This window comes from Schistocerca cancellata, chromosome 10 (genome assembly GCF_023864275.1).
Source record: "Schistocerca cancellata isolate TAMUIC-IGC-003103 chromosome 10, iqSchCanc2.1, whole genome shotgun sequence".
NCBI lineage: Eukaryota > Metazoa > Arthropoda > Insecta > Orthoptera > Acrididae > Schistocerca > Schistocerca cancellata.
In genome coordinates, this window is record NC_064635.1 from 31050017 (window position 1) to 31071506 (window position 21490).

At 39.7% G+C, this 21490-nt stretch overlaps 1 protein-coding gene across 1 annotated transcript in view; it reads right to left on the reverse strand.

The window, feature by feature from the left end:
- The window catches only part of LOC126106318 (serine/threonine-protein kinase PAK mbt), a 120421-nt gene that overhangs the window by 11701 nt on the left and 87230 nt on the right, over positions 1-21490 (reverse strand). The window contains exons 6-8 of the mRNA XM_049912553.1: positions 20891-21151; positions 14720-14864; positions 6995-7110 (exon numbers count right to left, since the gene is read on the reverse strand). Coding sequence (XP_049768510.1) covers positions 6995-7110; positions 14720-14864; positions 20891-21151 — 522 coding nt within the window. The remainder of the gene's footprint in view (positions 1-6994; positions 7111-14719; positions 14865-20890; positions 21152-21490) is intronic.

The following is a 21490-nucleotide window of genomic DNA, read 5'->3' on the forward strand; positions in this document are numbered from 1 at the left end:
CGACGCCTCTTGCTGGATCGTACAAAGTGCTGTCTGCGAATTTTCTTTTATCTCATCTATTATTGCTAATCTTCATCCTTTCAATGGGGTTTTCAACTTTGGAAACAAGAAAAAGTCTGCTGGGACCAGGTGTGGAGGAGTGGAGGATGAGGTAGAACAGTGGTTTCATTTTTTGTGCAAGAGTCGCAACCAGCAGGGATGAATGCGCAGGTGCGGTATTGTGATGCAAGAGCCATGAATTGTGTCAACACATCTGAGGCCATTTCCTTCTCACATTCTCTTGCAGCTTCACAACACGTGTTGAGTAGTACCATCTATTAACAGTTTGTTCCACTGACAGGAATTCATAATGAACTTATCCTTCAAAGTCAAAGAAAAGTATCAGTATGGCTTTGTCATTTGACCTGACCTGACAAGCTTTTTTTAGTGTTGGAGAATCTTTCCTGACCCATTGTGAAGTCTGAATCTTTGTCATAACATCAAAACCTCAGAACCATGTCTCAAGACCAGTTATAATTCTCTTAAGGAACTCTTGTTCTCCTTTGCACGATACAAAAGCTCTTCACGGATAGCAAGGCAAGGGTTTTTCTGGTCTTGACTCATGAGCTGTGAGACAAACTTGGCAGCAACATGATGCATTCCAAGATGCTGTGTCAGGATTTCATGACACGATCCAACTGAAATTCATCTGTAATCTCTCGGACAGTCAATCTTTGACTGGCACATAAAATTTCATTGACATTCCTGACAAAAACAGTTGGTAGATGTCGAATGGCATCCTGAACGAAGGTCATCTTTAACTTCCACCAGACCATTTTTAAATTGTGTGAATCATTCGTACCACTGAATATGGCTTAAGCACTCACCATCATCATCTGCATCATTTGGTGTGTGTCTGTAACAGTTTTCTCAAGTTTCTCGCAAAATTTAATGCAGACGCATTGCTCCCCTAACTCTGCCATCTAGAAATTCGCAATCTGTGTGACACAATGTTCTACTCAATACTGCACTGAACAATAACTATCAGACATACAACAATGGAATTTCCGGCAATTACACGTTAAACAGAGGCTTGTGCAGGGATGCCAACCGCATTTCGCTTCGACATGCCATTGACACGAAATTATGAATGTTCCGGAATTTTTTGAACAAACCGTGTATAATAAAACTACCTATTTGGCTTGGCTTCGCAGGAGTAGCATTAAGTGTATATAGCCCGATGGCTTGTCTGGTGTAACGGTAATTTTGTTTATGGATCATTGCATAGAGTTAGGCTCAAAATTCATAGAGTGATGTTGGGTAACCGAATACCATCACTTTCATATAACTGAAATGATGTAAACAGTGCATGTGAAAGAGAAAACAGCATGCCTGATGTAGATACATAACTAGTGACAGCACTCCTCTAGTAAATCTCATTCTGCACTGACCCATTATTCAGACTCATTGCCACAACTCTTTGTCACATACTCTTTGTTGTAGACCCTCTTGCCCTGCCACAGAAAGAACTACATCTGCATCTTGGTTTGATTTGCAGAAAACCAAAAATTGAGTCATCCGCTGTGCTGTTGAACTCTGAAGTTAAATCAACTCACTGCGGATTATTCAAATAACGTGCAGTGAATTATGAGTGCGAATTGCGATTCCCTTTCAAAGTCTTCTGTTGTCATCTGCAAGGAATTTCTAAACACAATATCATTCCCTATTTTTAAGAAAAGAAGATCATGCCCATATCTGTTAGTTCCTTATGAAGCTCACAAATCCATCAATGTTTATGAGCAATGCTGCTATTTTTCCACTGGTGCAGTTAACCCAAACCAACAGACAGAAGCGCAGCAAGCGATTCTATTTATAAACGAGGTCTATTCAAAAAATTCTGGAACATTTGTAATTCCACACCAATGCTGTATTGGAGTGAAATGTGATTGGCATCCCTGTACACAGTTGTGTTTAATATGTAACTGTCGGAATTTTCATTGCTGTGTGTCTGTTAGTTATTGTTCAGTTCTGTACTGAGTAGAATGTCACACAGTTCGCAAATTTCGAGTTGGCAGAGTTAGAGAAGCAATGCATCCACATTAAATTTTGGTTGAAACTCAAGAAAACCTTTACAGAGACACATCAAATGATGCAGGAAGCCCACAGTGATGTAGCCACACTCAGGGTTATGAACATTTCTCATGGTTCACTTGTGTCTACAATTACCCTCGTTCAGGATTCCCTTCAACATCTTCCAACAATGATCATGTCAGGAACATTAATGAAATTGTGCGTGCCAATCAGAGACTGACTGTCTAAGACATTGCAGAAGAATGTAACATTTCAGTTGGATCATGTCATGAAATCCTGACACAGAATCTTGGAATACATCATGTTGCTACGTTGCTGCCAAATTCATCTCATGGCTCACGAGTCAATACTAGAAAGGCCTTTGCCTTGCCATCTGTGAAGAGATTTTGGATCACACAAATGAAAACAAGATGTTCCTTAAGAGAATAATACCTGGTGATGGGACGTGTTTCTACAGTTATGATGTTGGTGCCAAGGTTTAATCTTCACAATTAGTTGGGAGAGGTTCTCCAAGACCTAAAAAAAGCTCATCAGGTGAGATCAAATGTCAAAGCCATGCTGATAGTTTCTTTTTCTTTTAAGGATTAGTTCATTATGAATTCGTGCCACAGGGACAAACTGTTAATTGATAGTACTTTCGGGATGTGTTGCAACACGTGCATGAAAATGTGAGAAGGAAATGACCTGAAACATGTTGACACAATTCATGGCTCTTGCATCAAAATAATGCACCCGCACATTCACCCCTGTTGGTATGTGACTCTTGCACAAAAATCGAAATCACTGTGCTGCCTCATCCTCCATAGTCTCCAGACCTGGCTCCAGCAGACTTTTTTTATTTCCAAAATTGAAAACCCTTTTGAAAGGACGAAGATTTGCAATGACAGACGAGATAAAAGAAAATTCACAGATGGCACTTTGCAGGTTTCCAGCAAGAGGCACACCAAGACTGCTTGCAGAAGTGGAAACATCATTGGGAGTGGTGTATCAATTGTGGAGGTGAGTATTTTGAAGGAGACCATGCACAATAAATAAAAGGTAAGCATAGAACAATTTTGTGGACAAAGTTCTGGAATTTTTTGAACAGACCTCATATATATAAAGGATACAAAAAAGAAACATAAAATAAGATACCAAATATAAAGGTACAGATATTGTGAATTGCTTTCACTTTTATTTTTGCACATGGTGAGCTTTATCATGGGATGACACATGCCTCCATCAAGAGAAGGTGATTGCAGTGACTCTGTGAGAGAAAATACCTGCTCGGAGCGATAAAGATTATTCCGCAGATTGCTATTTACCCCTGGAGATGCACAGCCTTCCAAACCACTGTTATATTAGCAGTAGAATGTTGTAAAAGACAGAAAATGAAGTTTTGACAGAGTACTATTATTCAGTATACTGAATGATGAAGGTACTCATGTAATGTGGTTAATGTAATGAGTAACGATGAGAGAACATATGATTTGTTAAGTCAACTCTCATGTCACAAGTTAGTAACAGAAAAGTGGTGTAGTAATTCTGGATTCTGAAGTAATTATAATGAAGTTGTAGAAGTAGTTCGAGAGAACAAAACTGACAATCTCTACAAACAGCTTACAGGAAAAAAAAAAAGGCATTCATTCAATGTACGTTAGAATACTGCTGGCAATCATAATTGGAAAACCAAATGGAACAGCAAATAACAAATATTGTACCTGTAGTTATAGTAGGGAAAAAACTGTAGTTTTACACATACTGGCAGTAACAATGATATCTAATGTGCCTGAGCAACATCAGGTAGGTATTTACATTTTCTTTTTTCAATGTGTTTATGTTAGATTTATTTCCAGATAGTCACACAATTTTGTTTGTTTTCTGTTTCACATGGAGTTTCTTGACAATATAGCATCATACTTTTCTCTGAACAAGGTGCTTTGCAGTGCAGGCCACCTCATTTTAGCCAATGGCTGCAAGAAGATGGGATCTGCTTTGCCGAGAACCTCTCAGTGCTTCAGTACAATAATTAAAAATAAATGAAATGATGCTTCGTAATTGAACCTGTGATTGATACAATGAAAAGTTTAGTATCCATTATGAATCAGTTGATGGCAGATGTGGTCGTTTCACGCTGTGAATATTTGCATGTATGCAGCCAGTGAGGAAATTAGCAACGTATCTCGCAACAAAATCATTGATATGAAGAATTCATTAGAGAAAAATATGTGGGATTTTTGTGTATTTTATTTCAAGAACACAAAATATTCCAGGTCCCTGTGTTTGAAATTAATGAAATACCACACAAATGCAAATGTTACATACACTGACTGAAAATATTATTCTCAGATATCTCTGAACTGAGAGTGTATTGTCATTGAACAATAGTCACCTCTGACTAAATAACTACAAACAACTACGGCTGAGGTCTTCGTGGCAAACAAATCTACTCCAGTCCTGAATCCCTGAACCATTACACCAATAACCTGAAAACAGCTTTCGCATCCCGCAACTACCCTCCCGACCTGGTACAGAAGCAAATACCTAGAGCCACTTCCTCATCCCCTCAAACCCAGAACCTCCCACAGAAGAACCCCAAAAGTGCCCCACTTGTGACAGCATACTTTCCGGGACTGGATCTGACTCTGAATGTGGCTCTCCAGCAGGGATACGACTTCCTCAAATCCTGCCCTGAAATGAGATCCATCCTTCATGAAATCCATCCCACTCCACCAAGAGTGTCTTTCTGCTGTACACCTAACCTTCGTAACCTCTTGGTTCATCCCTATGAAATCACCAAACCACCTTCCCTACCCACTGGCTCCTATCCTTGTAACTGCCCCCGGTGTAAAACCTGTCCCATGCACCCCCCCCCCCCCACCACCACCACCACCACCTACTCCAGTCCTGTAACCCGGAAAGTGTACATGATCAAAGGCAGAGCCCCGTGTGAAAGCACCCACGTGATTTACCAACTGACATGCCTACACTGTGAAGCCTTCTATGTGGGAATGACCAGCAACAAACTGCCCATTCGCATGAACAGACACAGGCAGACAGTGTTTGTTAGTAATGAGGATCACCCTGTGGCTAAACATGCCTTGGTGCACGGCCAGCACATCTTGGCACAGTGTTACACCGTCCAGGTTATCTGGATACTTCCCACTGACACCAACCTATCAGAACTCCGGAGATGGGAACTTGCCCTTCAATATATTCTCTCTTCCCGTTACCCACCAGGCCTCAACCTCCACTAATTTCAAGTTGCCGCCCTTCATACCTCACCTGTCATTCAACATCTTTGCCTCTGTACTTCCGCCTCGACTGACATCACTGCCCAACCTCTTTGCATTTACACATGTCTGCCTGTGTCTGTATATGTGCAGATGGATATGTGTGTGTGTGCGCGCGCAAGTGTATACCTGTCCTTTCTTCCCCCTAAGGTAAGTCTTTCCGCTCCCGGGATTGGAATGACTCCTTACCCTCTCCCTTAAAACCCACATCCTTTCATCTTTCCCTCTCCTTCCCTCTTTCCTGATGAAGCAACCTTGGGTTGCGAAAGCTTGAGTATTTGTGTGTGTGTTTGTGCATTTTTTATTGTGTCTATCAACATACCAGCACTTTCTCATTTGGTAAGTTACATCATCTTTGTTTTTTATATAAATTATTTAATTGGATAGATAAAAAAAGCTAATCACTAAGTGGCAGCAGAACACTCACACAAAAGACAGTTGTCCAACAATCAGTCTTTCCTTCTCATCCCATACAGTAAGTCCCCCTGACCTGGAGTTCTGGGTGACTTTCCCGAAATCTACCGCTTTTCCTAGACCTCTCCAGTCCTTTTCCTTCACCCCTCTTCCTTCCCCTTCAACCCTTCTGCCTGAAGGAGGAGCCACTGGCTCTGAAAGCTTGACAATTACAACCGTCTTTTATGCATGTGTTCTGCCGCCACTTGGTGAGTACATTTTTTATCTATTTAATGACATAAATAATTACAAAGTTTGATTCTACAAGTGCAATTAATTAATCCTGTGCTCTATTAAGAATTGTCAAGCAGACCTGCATATTTATGAGAAGAATGTGTCAATAGTACTGGAGAGCTAATATTTTTACGAATACAAAAACACAATAATATAATTACAAAACAGTTTCAGATATGTGGTTTTTCTTCGAATTTCCTACAAGTCCGATGCCTATAAATTTACAAATGCTGCAAGAAGCACCAAAATCAATTTTGAGAGAAACATCAAAATATAAAATTAAATTTGCAGATTATTTGAGGGTACACAAGATGTGAAGTTCAGTATACACAGAGTTGTCACTTTGATTGTGTCAATGACTCTCATCCAGCTGAGCACGATGCTGAACTGAGCTCAGATGACATGTGGGTACATCATTTCATGCTGCTTCAACTCTACAGCAGATTTCTTGGCTTCGGTATCAGCTGCTGGCAAGTGATGCATACCAGGATCTCAGCAACCTGTGACCAGATGTTTCCAATGGGTTAGATGTCAGTACAACATCCCAGCCAGCACAACAGAAGGATGTCCTGTGTATCAAGCTAGGTCAACATGCAATCTTGCAGTATATTGTTGAAAGATAACATCATGGAGACATCAAAGACAAGGGTACAGTCAGATATGTAATGGCTGCTTGCTAAACCACCACCTATGTGAACCAGAGATGATCATCCCCCCCCCCCCCCCCCACCTCGACGTGAAGCCATTTTAGCTGATGACCATGAATATCCTATTTGAAACTACTGAATCTGTGATGCTGGGCACTGCAAATAATTAGTGTACTTTAAGAAGAAGAATGTCACGAAGGATCATGACTGGCTGGTCACTAAACTTACAGTCACAGTATCAGTTAAAATATCTCCATTGTTACAGGGAAAACTAAAAATATGCCTAGGTACAAAGCTAGAATACACCAACAAACTTACCTTGTGAGTGTTCTTCAGTTTTGGAGGAGGCATATCCCTTATTCGGCGCATTGCTTGCAGTGGTGGTTCATTGAAGAAAGGAGGTTCACCATCAACCATCTCTATCACCATAATACCTAGGACAACAACAGGCTAAGATTTAAACACTGAAACAAGGTTTATTCCCAATATTTGTTTACACTGTTAGAATCCTGTTTTGCCTGAAATGATTTAGGGAAACCAAGGAAACATTAAACCAGGGTAACCGGATGGATAACTGCAAATTGCTACTACGTACTGTAAGTGCAGTCTCATAACTGCTAAGCCATCTCACAATGTATTAGGTGTACCCAGTCAATGTAGACCAAAAAAAGGTTGATTGGTCAAAAAATATGTGTAGTTACAAATTTCTGCACAGGGTGTAGGGTGGGTGGAGGGAAAGGATGTTTAGAGATAACTTTTTTTTTATGTTTTTCTCATATAACTTGAAATCCACAGCTTCTAACAGAAATGTTTTCCAATAGAAAATTAAACTATGTAAATTTTCCTACAAAAAATGTGAGGGGAAAAAAAGAAAGAGGGGAGGGATGAAAAATCTCAGATTATTAAAAATATTGTTTTCAACAATATATAATTAATGTTTATCTTTAAATGAAGTTAGTTAAAAACAAGTATTAAATATGTGCACCACATCTAAGTGCAATAGAGCTGTATTAAGGGATAAATTGTGCTATGGAGGTGTAACAGGATGAAGGAGGGGACGTGTCATGTACAAGCATGATGAACAAACTTCCATATAGACGACATACGGTAGTAATAAGCATACGTGGCACGAAGAAACAACTGAAAGACTTGAAAGTAAATAAATCATCAGGTCCGGATGGAATCCTAGTTCAATTTTACATATAGTACTCTCTAGCATTGGTCCCTTACTTAGCTTCCATTTATTGTGAATCTCTCACCCGGCATAAAGTCCCAAGCGACTGGAAAAAAGCGCAGATGCCTCCAGTCTATAAGAGAGGTAAAAGAACAGACCCACAAAATTACAGACCAATATTTCTAAGTTCTGTTTGCTGCAGAATCTTTGAACATATTGTCACTTCAAATATAACAAACTTTCTTGAGACAGAGAAGCTTACGTGCACAACTCAGCACGGTTTCAGAAAGCATCGCTCATGCGAAACTCAGCTTGCCCTTTTCTCACTATATACTGAGCACTATGGATGATGGGCAACAAGCTGATTCCGTCCGCCGCTCGTGGTCTCGCGGTAGCGTTCTCGCTTCCCGAGCACGGGGTCCCGGGTTCGATTCCCGGCGGGGTCAGGGATTTTCACCTGCCTCGAGATGACTGGGTGTTTGTGTTGTCCTCATCATTTCATCATCATCCAGGAAAGTGGCGAAATTGGACTGAGCAAAGGTTGGGAAATTGTACGGGCGCTGATAACCACGCAGTTGAGCGCCCCACAAACCAAACATCATCATCATCAACAAGCTGATTCCACAATTCTAGATTTCCAGAAAGCATTTGACACGGTGCCCCATTGCAGGCTGTTAATGAAGGTAAGAACATATGGAATAAGTTCACAGATATGTGAGTGACTCGAAGAATTCTTAAATAATAGAATCCAATACGTTGTCCTCGACGGCGAATGTTCATCAGAGACAAGGGTATCATCGAGAGTGCCTCAGGGAAGTGTGATAGGACAGCTGTTTTTTGCTATATACATAAATGATATGGCTGACAGGATGTACAGCAATCTGCAATTGTTTGCTGATGATGCCGTGGTGTACCGTAAGGCGTCAAATTTGAGTGACTGATACAACATGACTTAAATAAATTTTCCAGTTAGTGTGAGGAATGGCAGGTAGCCCTAAATGTGGAAAAGTGTAAGTTAATGTGGACGAGTAGGAAGATCAAACCTGTAATGTTTGGATACAGTATTACTAGTGTCCTGCTTAACACAATCAAACAATTTAAATACCTGCAAAGCAATATTAGGTGGAACTGCGAGAACTGTGGTAGGGGAGGCAAATTGTCGACTGTTTTATTGGGAGAATTTTAGGAGAGAGTGGTTCACCAGGAGACTGCTTATAGGACACTGGTGCGACCTCGAGTACTGTTTGTGTGTTTGGGATCCGTACTAGGTGAGACTGAAGGAAGACATCGAAGCAATTCAGAGGGGGGCTGGTAGATTTGTTATCAGTAGGTTCAAACAACACGTAAGTGTTACTAAGATGCTTTGGGAACTCATAAGGGAATCCCTGGAGGGTAGGCAAAATTCTTTTCCGGAAAAATTATTGAGAAAATTTAGAGAAATGCCATTTGAAGCTGCTGCCGAACGATTCTACCGCCGCCCACATACAATGCACATAGGGACCACGAAGATAAGGTACAGGAAAAAAAATGAGAAGTAGTGGTACAGGATACCCTCCATCACACATTGTAGAGTGCTTTGTGGAGTATCTATGTAGACATAGATGTAGATGTAGAAGGTAGGACGAGGATTGTGTTCATGCAGTTCCCTCCGACATAGGTCTGCAAACTGAAGATCGAGCATATGATCCCCCACTCCATCTACCCCCACACTACAAGGTGTTTCACTAATGTTCTGCAGCGTCTGTTACAAATCAGTGACAGCACAGTGCCTATATATCTGGGGAATGTTTATTTTCCACAAAATGGATTAACACTACATGAAATGCAGATACCAGTTACTTATAACACTGACACAAGAAATGCATGTGAACAGAATATACCTAAAACTGTGCACACTGTTCTACATTGGCAGAGGGGAGATCTAATTTCAGTTTGCAGACCTACGAAGGAGAGAGGTGCACAAACACAATCCAGTGACCCACCTTCCCTCACACCACTTGTACCCCATGCATCTCCCCCCCCCCCTTTTTTTCACACTGTTACACAATTGAGGCACTGAGAAACATAAGGACCCAAAGTAAAGACACAAAGTTTTGAGAAAAATAGATGTTTGTGAAAATCAAATTAGTGGACAAACCACCAGTCTCATAGGTCTGAACTGGTTTTTGACTAAGTCTCAGCATCCTATAATTCCTACAAAAATATGGTGTACCCACTTTACATTACATAATATTAATTAATATTTAAGATAATATTTATTATTAATGTTAACTCACAAAATTTCCATGCATAGGCTAGGGACAATAGTGTCTTGACAGTCATGAAGTTTTTAATTAATGTGAAACTATAATCAGAATATCAAGAACAAATACTAAATGCACCAAACTCACAATTATGACAATTTCCAACACTTTGTGATTCTTGTTGTAATCATTTTCATTAAGCACATTCTGCGGCTTGAGTTTTGAGTGAAATACCTCTGATTATGAAGTACTACTACTACTACTACTACTACTACTACACACAAATGTCAAAACGAAATTATGTTTACAACCCTAACTAACAACTGCACATTGCAGAGCAAAAAATTGCTATGTGCCCATATGGAAATGAATGTCTGAGAAATGGGTGAGAGAGTTTCTGTGAAGGTTCATAAAAACAATGTGGGCGTATAAAACTGGTTCACCATAAGATCTAGAGACGTAAGCAGCATGCATACATTCTACAATCTCAAATTCAATGACTGTGTGCCTTACCCCTTATGGCTCCCAATGCCTCTGCTTATTCATTAACACAGCTCTACTGCCCTTGGATATGGTACACACATTTAATGTTCATTTTTAACCAACTTCATTTAAAGGTAAACATGAATTTTGTACCACTAAAGCAATATTTTTAATAACCTGTGAGTCTTCCAATTCCCTGCAACATGGAAACTACTAATCCTGGAGAAAAAATGAGTGGGGCCTTTTTTGTAGGAAGTTTAATTTAGTTTAATTTTGCACAGGGAAACATTTTCGCTAGAAGCCACAGATATTGAGTTATTTGAGATAACTTCCCACACAGGGAATTGCCTTTAGAGATTTCTGACCAGTTTTAACTACAAAACACTTGAGTTAAACAACATAGTTATCAGTACCTGATTACAAAGATAAAATTAAAAAAGTGTGAAATCGGCAGTTCATGTCTTGCTGGCAGTAACTTTATTTTTTACTTTTATTTCAATTCCATATTTATTAACAAATAGAGATATTGACAAACAAATATTGGATCATAATTTTGTTGATAAAATGATATATTTTTATTATTAATCACAAGAAATGTGAGTATCAAAATTTGGTACAAAAATGGGAAACACCAAATAGAAGATATAATATTTTCATATTTGTAGAGATTGAACGGTCATACTGATATGATGTATGCAGTCCTTTGAGGTCAGCAACTGTGTTATAAATTCATAACTTTTTCATTTCTCAACAAGGCATTTTGCACGTCAATCAAATTTGGATATTTCACATGATTTATAATTAAAAAACGACAGACATTATTTTTATAAAAACAATTATGATTCAATACTTTTTAATTACCATTTTCATTTATTAATAAACACAGAATTTAAAGAATCATAAAGAAAAATGCAGTTACCACCGAGATTTCAACTGACAATTTAGCAATTACTAGACTTTTACGCTACACGTTCAACTATCGGCAACTATGTCAATAAACTCAAAATGTTTCGTAGTTAACAGAGATCAAAAGTCTTTTATTTTCAAAGGTGTGCTTCTTTTTAATACCAGTTTAGGGAATTGATGTCTGGGCAGCAGGCACTGACCTTCAAATCCTGTAAGTATGAAGGCAATCAAAGAGAGCGGAGCAGTCCATAACACCCCTTTTCAGAGCAACTTCATGGCAGTAGGTACACCAGAAAGTGCACAACCGTTGTTGGCAAAGACTGACAAACATTACTGTCATACTCACAATGAAAGGAGTGAAGACTGTTATGGCCCATTGCCAAGGAATACGCATCTCAAAAATGGTGAAAGTGGTTGGCTGATCACATGCTACTATCATCAGAGTCTACAGAAAGTGGTTGAAGGACTGTGAAGCCCCAAGCAAGGCGACAAAGTATTGGATGCCCACACCCCATTCCAGAATGTGAAGAATGGAGGCTTGCCCACCCTGTAAAGTGGAATAGGCAGCAATTTATGGCAGATTTGAGGTGTTGAGTGGTTGATGGGTAATAAAAAGGACTGAAAACATTGTTAAGTTTTCAGACAGTGTCACTTATCAAAGTTAGCCAAAACAAAAACAACAATATAATGAAAAGTCAAACAATGGAAAATCCAGACTGTAATATAACAATATTATGAGAAGGAAAGTTGCTACTCACCATATAGTGGATATGCCGAGTCACAGATAGGCACAACAAAAAGACTCTCACAATTATAGCTTTCGGCCATTAAGGCTTTCGTCAACAATAGACACACAAACACACACACACTCTCATGCAAACACAACTCACACATGCAACTGCAGTCTTAGGCAACTGAAACCATACTGCCTGAGACTGCAGTTGTGTGTGTGTGTGTGTGTGTGTGTGTGTGTGTGTGTGTGTGTGTGTGTGTTGTTGATGAAGGTCTTAATGGCCTAAAGATATCATTCTGAGAGCCTTTTTGTTGTGCCTACCTGTGACTCAGCATCTCCACTATACGGTCAGTAGCAACTTTGCTTCTCATAATATTGTTAATATAAGGAAAAGAATAGATTGCTATTCACCATGAAGATGACACATTGGGTTGCAGGCAGGAACAATGAAAAGACTGTTACACATTTAGCTTTTGGCCAAAGCCATCTCCAAAACAGAAAAGACAGACACACGAGCAAGCATATCTCACACATACATGACCACCACCTCTGGCAGTAGGACTGGAGCAACTAACACATTGAATGAAAGCAGCAATCTCGACAAGCTAGAGAAGGGAAAGGGATGTAGGGCACAGGTGGGGGAAGAGAAGAGCACTGTCTGCTTTAGCCTGCAGGAACTGGATAAAGGCATGACAAAACTGCCACGTGCAGCAAATGGAGGCTGTGAGGCACAGAGGTAGAGTGGCAGTGGATGGGGTGAGGGAATGGGGGGAGGGGGTGAAAAAGGAAGCGGGTTCATTGGTAGAAGGCAGCACACGAACAAGTCAAGGGACGTGAGTAGGGAAGAAATGATAGGATAAGGGGGGCAGCAGTAACTGTCTGGTGGAGGCTGCGGGGACAAATGTTACTTTAGGTTGAGGCTGGGATTTCAGGAGCAGAGAATGTGTTGTAAGAGTAACTCCCACCAACACAGTTCAGAAAAGTTGATGGTGGACGGGAGGATCCAAATGGCATGGGTCGTAAAGCACCCATTCAAATCAGCTGCATGTTGTGCCACATAGGGGTCTATTTTGCTCTGGGCCACAGTTTGGCGGTGGCCCTGTTCATCCTGGTGGGCAGCTGGTAGATAGTTGTAACAATATAAAAAGTTGTGTGATGATTGCAGCAGAGCTGGTATATGACATGGCTGATTTCACGGATGGGCCAGCTTCTGACGAGCTACCCTGCCAGGATGAATGGTCACCAACAAATTGTGGCCAAGAGCACAGCAGACCATACTGTGGTACAACATGAAGCTGAATATAACAAGCTTGATTTAAATGGTTGCTTCACAAACCAGGTCATCTGGATCCACCCCTCAACCACCAACCTTTTTCTCTGCCCCACAGCCGTGTGTGTGTGTGTGTGTGATGGCACATAGGTGCATGCGTGCCACCCTCTGCCAACACACCCACCCATTTCTATCCATCCCAGCTCCATTCCTTTTCCATTTCCCATGCCCACCTGTCCTCACCTCCCTGTCCCACAGCACCCATTTGCTGTGCCTGGTAGGTTTGCCATACCTCCATCCAGTTCCTGCAATCCTACGCTGGACAGTGCTCTTCTCTCTCCCATCCATAACCTGCTCTCTCTTCCCCACCATATCCAGATTGCTGCTTTCATTCAATGTCACAGTTGCAGTCCAGTTCGAGCTGCCACAGATGACGGTCACGTGTCTGAGAGTTATGTTTCCTTGTGTGGATGAATGTGTGTGTCTTTTCTTTTCTGAAGAAGGCATTGGCCAAAAGCTAAATGTGTAACTGCCTTTTCATTGGGCCTGTCTACAACTCAACATGTATATTTATAATGAGTACCTTTTCCAACCTGGAGTTTCCATTGTTTAAAACAGAAACAGAAACACACACACATGCGAGGTTTTTGTATGATTCATAACTCAAATAAAATAATTTTGTGACTGACGGACTCCAAAGCCATGGGCGGAGGGGGGAGGCAGAGTTGTTGGCATACAGCTAGCCATACTTCACAATGTTCTGCTTGTATCTTTGAAACTGGCAACACAGCAACCAGAAAGAGTATGGTCGGCTGGTCCCTACCACTTAAATCAGTCCCACCCTCAAAGTTACTTCAACAGTAAATTTTTCTACAACAACATTACCTGGAAAGTTAGCAACATTTTCAGCTTTGTTTATGTGACTATCAATTCCTCAACAGGTCAACTACTTAGAGTTTTTATCTGTACTCCTTCCATTATTTACATTCCGCTACGACTTTTCATCTTCATACTTTTAACTGTCTTATTAAGGCTACAGATACCATCACCGACAATCACAAACAGTGTTTCTGAACTACTGTGATCAGCAAATTGTACTGGGAACAGAACTGCTTTCTCTTTCAATGCTCATTCTGACAAAGCTGGTTTGCCAGTGTGTGTAGTGCAAATAAGCAGATGAGTTGCAAACAACAATTAAAACCGGAAGGAATACTATAACAGCAAAATAACTTACCAAGTGACCATATGTCAACTTCTGGCCCATATGGAAGCCTAGAGATAACTTCTGGTGACATCCAATACGGTGTTCCAACAAGTGATTTTCGCTTTGGAAGTTCTTGTGAAACTTGGGCACAGAAACCAAAGTCTGACAGCTTTACCTGAAAAAAGTACACATGTGCTAAATAACATGTCTCACTTCTCACAAAATTTGATGTCACCATTCAAGTTTTTCACAGCTGTCAAATTGTTCCATTTATATGGCAAAACAAAAGTTCTAACTGCAACCCTGTAACATTAATTTTTTGGCTTTATACCCTTCTCATAAAGTTGGTATCATGTTTATGAACTCCAGTGGTATCTCTAAAGTATATAAGTGTGACTGTTGTTAACTTTATCTCGAAGTTGCATATTGCTGCAATGGATTATCCCACGATTACACCTTAATGGATGATCAGTCAAGTTCTGCAGGCAGTGGCAAAGAGAGCATTAAATGGTATCACACATCTGTTTCAACAACATGTAAATTATAGGCAACACTGACAATCATCAATCATTTTCTTTGCAAGAGGTTGTTAAGAAATGTAAATTGTGACTCATAGGTCTCGTAAAATATATAATTTTAAAATAATTAGTTTTTTATATAGCAAATGCTTCAAATTTATAATGAAACATAACTTTTTCACTAAAGAAGTAGAATGAAAAGTTTACATTATTTGTCTGGTACTATATCAACATCATTTGCAGTTATTACAATTTTCATTTAAACCTGAATATATGATTTCACTGTCCAAATCATAACACTGTCCTCATCAAATTCTTTGTTGAAACATGGGCATTTATCTACTAAAAGGCTACAGAGAAATGTTCTCTGGATATTGAGCTACATACTAATATATGCTCCAAACTTTTACTTTATTATACACTGGTGAAATATGCTGAAAACAAGAGATTTGAAATGATCATCTCGTGTAATTTGCACTCTCCCTGAGTTTGGTAACAACACTGATTTCAATCTGTTAATTTCTTTCCATACTAAGGCAATACACCTGTAAAATTATACAGCAAGTGCTTTCAACAGAAACACATATGTGAGATGTCTGGAGATGACTTTGTAAATTTGGAACCAGCAATCCATAGAGAACAAAAAGTTGTGTTTAGCTGGCTAGTGATATACACAAGACAGCACACAGGCAGACAGTATATACTTTTTCAGGCAGCACCTGTAAAATGTATATGAGGTTGGCCTGTCTAAAGGACAACCAGTCAAAAATTTTACAGGTGCACTTCCTAAATGTTCTGCTCCCCTTCTTTCCTGTGCACATTCTAATGTTCCCCGTGCAACTAGGAATCTCAATAGAGAATATAGTTCAAGTATTTGTTGCTAGACGGTGTGGGTATGCTGAAGAAGTGTGGCTCTCTGCAGCAGCAAGTTTCAGTTGTAAGCGCTTCACTGCATGGCGAGATGCGGACCGAGCAATGACAAAATTGCTCGAGTTATCTTGTGGTTCTGAGCATAGCGACACTGATTTTTCAGAAGACGTTGTTAACAACAACTCTGAGAATTGTGTTAATGAATAAATTTCAGAGAGTGCAGGTTACGAACATCTGGAACTAAATACTCTGTTTTTATTGAGGTTCAATTAAAAGTGCTTTCAGTACATACATTCAGAGTTGTCTTATTTTCAAATACATGACTTTTTGTGACAGAATCAGGAGAGGAGCATGACCGTCAGAAATCTATGGGTAGGCAGTGGCATCATTCCTCCAGATATCCTCCTCAACAAACGCAAAAGACTCTGAGTTATGGCGAGAGCTTTCCATGGTACAAATTCTGAGGAAGACTTTTCACTTAATTCTAAGCATATTACACAATGAAGTAACAAGAAAATCCCTATCAACTTCCTAGCTTATGACAATCATACATGGAGATAAGGCGGCAAACGTCAATGACAAACCATGATCCCAATTCTTCTGACAACTGATTGAAAATCATTTTCTTACCAGGAAGGAAAGGAAAACAGAAACACTGTTTAGTGTGCTCTAGACTCAAAAAAACAGCAAGTTCATTAGAAAAGTGTGGAACAATGATGCAAGCTTGCAGTGTAGTGAGAGCAAAAGACGCACTGTGTAAATTACAGGGCTTGAAAATTGTGAGGGTACAGAATTCAGCTGAATTAAATTAAAAAATGTTCCTGTAAGCATTAGAGGTGCAAATTTTCTATACCACCATTGTCTATAAATGGGCAAGCATGTATACAGTTAATTTTCTAATAATTTTAATACTAAGTAAATATGACAAGGATAGCTGAATAAAAATTGTTATTTATATGTAGATGACGTCCTTTGTGTATCTTCAAATATTTCTTTTATTTTTTTTTATTATTTGTTTGCGATACTCCACAGGCAATATACCGCGGATGGAGTTTGATAACAGAAAACCTCCTAGCACAACAAGTAGAAATGAATCTATACATTTGTGAAGCCTGTTCTGTGTCAAAATGAGCCATTCAATACTATTCTTACTCTGACAATGTTTCTTTGAAATTCGTCTAATTTATGTTCTAAAAGGGAGCTTTCAGGATTATTATGCTGTCTGTCATCTTTATTTGACATTTCATTTATCTCTGAAAATGTCAATTATCCTATAAAATCAATCTTGTGTCTTTTGCTAGTTGCTGGCAAATAATCTTGCTTTTGGCAATATATAAATATCTAAAAATCTGTTACATAAATTATATTTAAGATTATGAAATCATTTATTCTCCATAAAATATCTTTGCATATCAAATAACATTTCCACAAAAAAGTTATCATAGATTTGCTAGAATGTTATCTAACAAGCTCTTTATGCTGTTGAAATGTAATACCCTATGTGTCAAAAGTGAAAATGACTTAAAAGTTTGAGGAGCTCTCCATTGGTATTACTCGAATTCAATATGGTGTTGGCCCATAGCTTCCACTCTCGCAGGCATACGTTCAATCAGGTGCTGGAAGATTTCTTTGGGAATGGCAGCCCATTCATCACAGAGTGCTGCACTGAGGAGAGGTACTGATGTTGGCGGTGGGGTCAGGGATTTTCTCTGCCTTGTAATGACTGGGTGTTGTGTGCTGTCCTTAGGTTAGTTAGGTTTAAGTAGTTCTAAGTTCTAGGGGACTGATGACCATAGATGTTAAGTCCCATAGTGCTCAGAGCCATTTGAACCATTTGAACTGATGTTGGTCGGTGAGGCCTGGCACAAAGTCGGCGTTCCAAAACCTCCCAAAGGTGTTCTATAGAATTCAGATCAGAATTCTGTGCAAGCCAGTCCATTACAGGAATGTTATTGTCATGTAACCATTCCACCACAGGCTGTGCATTATGAACAGGTTCTCAATCGTGTTGAAAAATGCAATCGCCATCAACGAATTGCTCTTCAACAGTGGGAAGCAAGAATGTGCTTAAAACATCAATGTAGGCCTGTGCTGTGATAGTGTCATGCAAAACAACAAGGGGTGCAAGCCCCCTTCATGAAAAACACAACCACACCATAACACCACCACTTCCAAATTTTAGATGACATTCACCGTGCATTCGCCATACCCACACCCTGCCCATCAGATTGCCACATTGTGTACAGTGATTCGTCACTCCAAGCAACGTTTTTCCACTGTTCAATCTACCAACAATTACACTCCTTACACCAAGTGAGGCATCATTTGGCGTTTACCGGCGTGATGTTTGGCTAATAAGTTTTCTCACCTCCCACCTAACTGTCGTAGTACTTGCAGTGGATCGTGATGCAGTTTGGAATTCCTATGTGATTGTCTGGATAGATGTCCGTCTATTACACATTACAAACCTCTTCAACTGGTTGCGGTCTCTGTCAGTCAACAGATGAGGTCGGCTTGTGCACTTTTGTGCTGTACGTGTTCCTTCACGTTCCCACTTCACTATCACATCGGAAACAGTGGACCTATGGATGTTTAGGAGTGTGGAAATCTCGCATACAGACGTGTGACACAAGTGACACCCGATCACCTGACCATGTTCGAATTCTGTGAGTTCCGTGGAGCGCCTCATTCTGGTCTCTCACGATATCTAATGACTACTAAGGTTGCTGATAAGGGGTACATGGCAGTAGGTGGCAGAACAATGCACCTAATATGAAAAACGTGTTTTTGTGGGTGTCTGGACACTTTTGATCACACAGTGTATCTTGACTAACTGTGAAATAACGACTCTGAAAAGGTCTGTGTGAGGTGACAGAAGAGATCAGACGTTGGGAGACAAGTCAGGAACTTGCCTCACTGTTTTACTATGTAATATGTATTAGTTGAAACTAGGCTATGAGGAAAATATGTTTATATTCAAGAATTGTTCTGCAACTGATTATGATGCAATATACAAAAGGTTGATCTTACATTAAGGTTTAATTCAAAAGTCTATAGTTTTATACAGGTACATTTTTCTGTAATGTACAAAGTCTATTATCAGTTATAAGAGCTGATTTCAGGAATTCATACGACGAATCATCATCTACAGGTTAGTGTTCTATTCTGAAACATATCAAGACCAAGGCCTCAGAAGAAGAATAATCCAACCTTTTTTTCATGAAGCAATGAGCTGAGCCAACACCAACATTGAGAATTCAAGCTGAGTATATTTTTTGACTTCTGTTTATAGCAATAAACATAGGTGCTGCCTAGCTACAACTCTGATTCCCAGTTTTTAAGACTATACATTTCTTCATCTGTTGATGCTGACAGAAATGCCCAAAAACTAATTTTGTGTTCAATTAATGATCTTTGTGAATACTGGACCAAATGAATGGGATTGGCGAAAGGTGTTGCATGGAGCTACCAACAGAGTGGCATGGGGACCTTACAGCATTCCTATGTAACTGGAAGTTACCCTTGTAAGCACTAGGCTTTTATTTCAATTTCATATACAATAACAATTGTAAATATTAACAGACAAATACTGAGTTACAATTATTATTAAACTGGTAATTTGGTAGTATTAACACCAATCAATAACTGCCTTCTTTGGAATTTATTTCATTCTCTTTTTTTACACATGAAGGTATTTCGCCCGTATCATACATTTTGCACATCAGCTGGAACAGTTTTGTCATGGCTAGCATTATGACAGAAAACACTGGAGAGTACTTCGTGTGAAGATAAGCAATACAAGGGCACTTAAACTGTACCACGGTTTTTCCATTGCATTCTACTGTTGGTAACCGTTGGCGCAATGAATGATGGGAAATGACCTGACAAGTCATGAGTCAGTTGTCAGTAGCCAATGAAAATGCTAGTTAGTAATTCTGTACAGTTCATAAATACGGGTATTTAGTTACATTAGGTTAGAACTAAACCACATCATCAAAATTTTTGGCAAGATTGGAAATATGGTGTAAAAGTACATTACTGCAATGATGAAAGTATATCTCAGGCTGCACTCCATGTCAATCTACAATGACAATTATTTTTTTCATTATGAAGTTCATTGATTTCACCTCCTCAAAACAAAACTGTCATATTGCAACGTAACGTATGGCTCGGGCTATGCTACAGGTCAGTTTGTTAACACATCTACTTTACATTCTGGCCTCCATATTGTAAAAAAGTCAATTCACATGTTGCGCCAAAAGAAATCATTAGATTCTGCAATTCTCATCAGCTACTGTATATTAATTTCCCGACTGGCTGTGACTAACAAAAACGAACTGCCAACAGAAGCACATAGTGGAAGAGTCTGATACACCATAAGTACACTTTAGTCAAGCTATTTTCCATCCTCTTTAATTACCATGTTATGATGATGATAATACCAACAATAAAAATTCAAAAATACAAAAAACAACTTTAAAAAATGGACTGAAGTAGCACAATTAGTGGTCGTTAGTGCTAAATAAAAAGTAGTGCCAACTCTTCTATGCTACAAGCTACACATGTTGGCATAAATTGGCAATCTTAGAAAGTGGTCTGAAGATGTCACAGCCCTATCATTGTGTGTAAATGTATAAACAGTTCAACTGGCTGAGTTTGTCTGAGAAGCTACTATCTGAGCCCTTATGTTCTCTGATGATGTCTCCAGCATCAGCTGGAGAACATTAGGCACAGAAATGTGTCTCACGCTACAGCCACATAACAGGAGGATACGGCAAATCACCCAGGTGTTTGCAATGCAGATTCCACTCACCCTCCCATCAGCAGCCAGCAGAATGGAGTCGGACTTGATGTCACGGTGGATGACACCCTGTGAGTGCAGGTAGGAGAGCGCGCGCAGGCACTGCCGGCACACTGTCGCGATCTGCTGCTCGTCCATGCGCTCGTGCGTCACGATGTCCGTCAGGGCACCCCCCTCCAGGAACTCCATCACCACCCACAGCTCGTCTTGCACCAGGAAGCTGTCGTACATCTCCACGATGTTCGGGTGGTGGTAGTCACGCATTATCACCACCTGTGACAGAGGAGTGATGCTTTACTTCAAAAGACCTGCTAGAAATGTAAATTCTGTCACAACACTGTTTTGAACTGTTTGGAAGGTCAACACTAATTCGGTCACACAAATGGAAAGATGGTTGTTCGATAAATAATGACCCACAATTTAATTTTCAGAACACATTAATTCTTGAGAGTTACAGTTTGGTGGCATTTTCACATCAACATTTCTTCAACATATACTACCTTTTTTTTTTTTTTTTTTTTTTTTTTACACACGCAGTCTTTCTCATTTTATGGCCTTTTGCCCCAGCATTGTGTATGAGTGTTTATTTCCTGTTGCATGTTGCATGTTGCA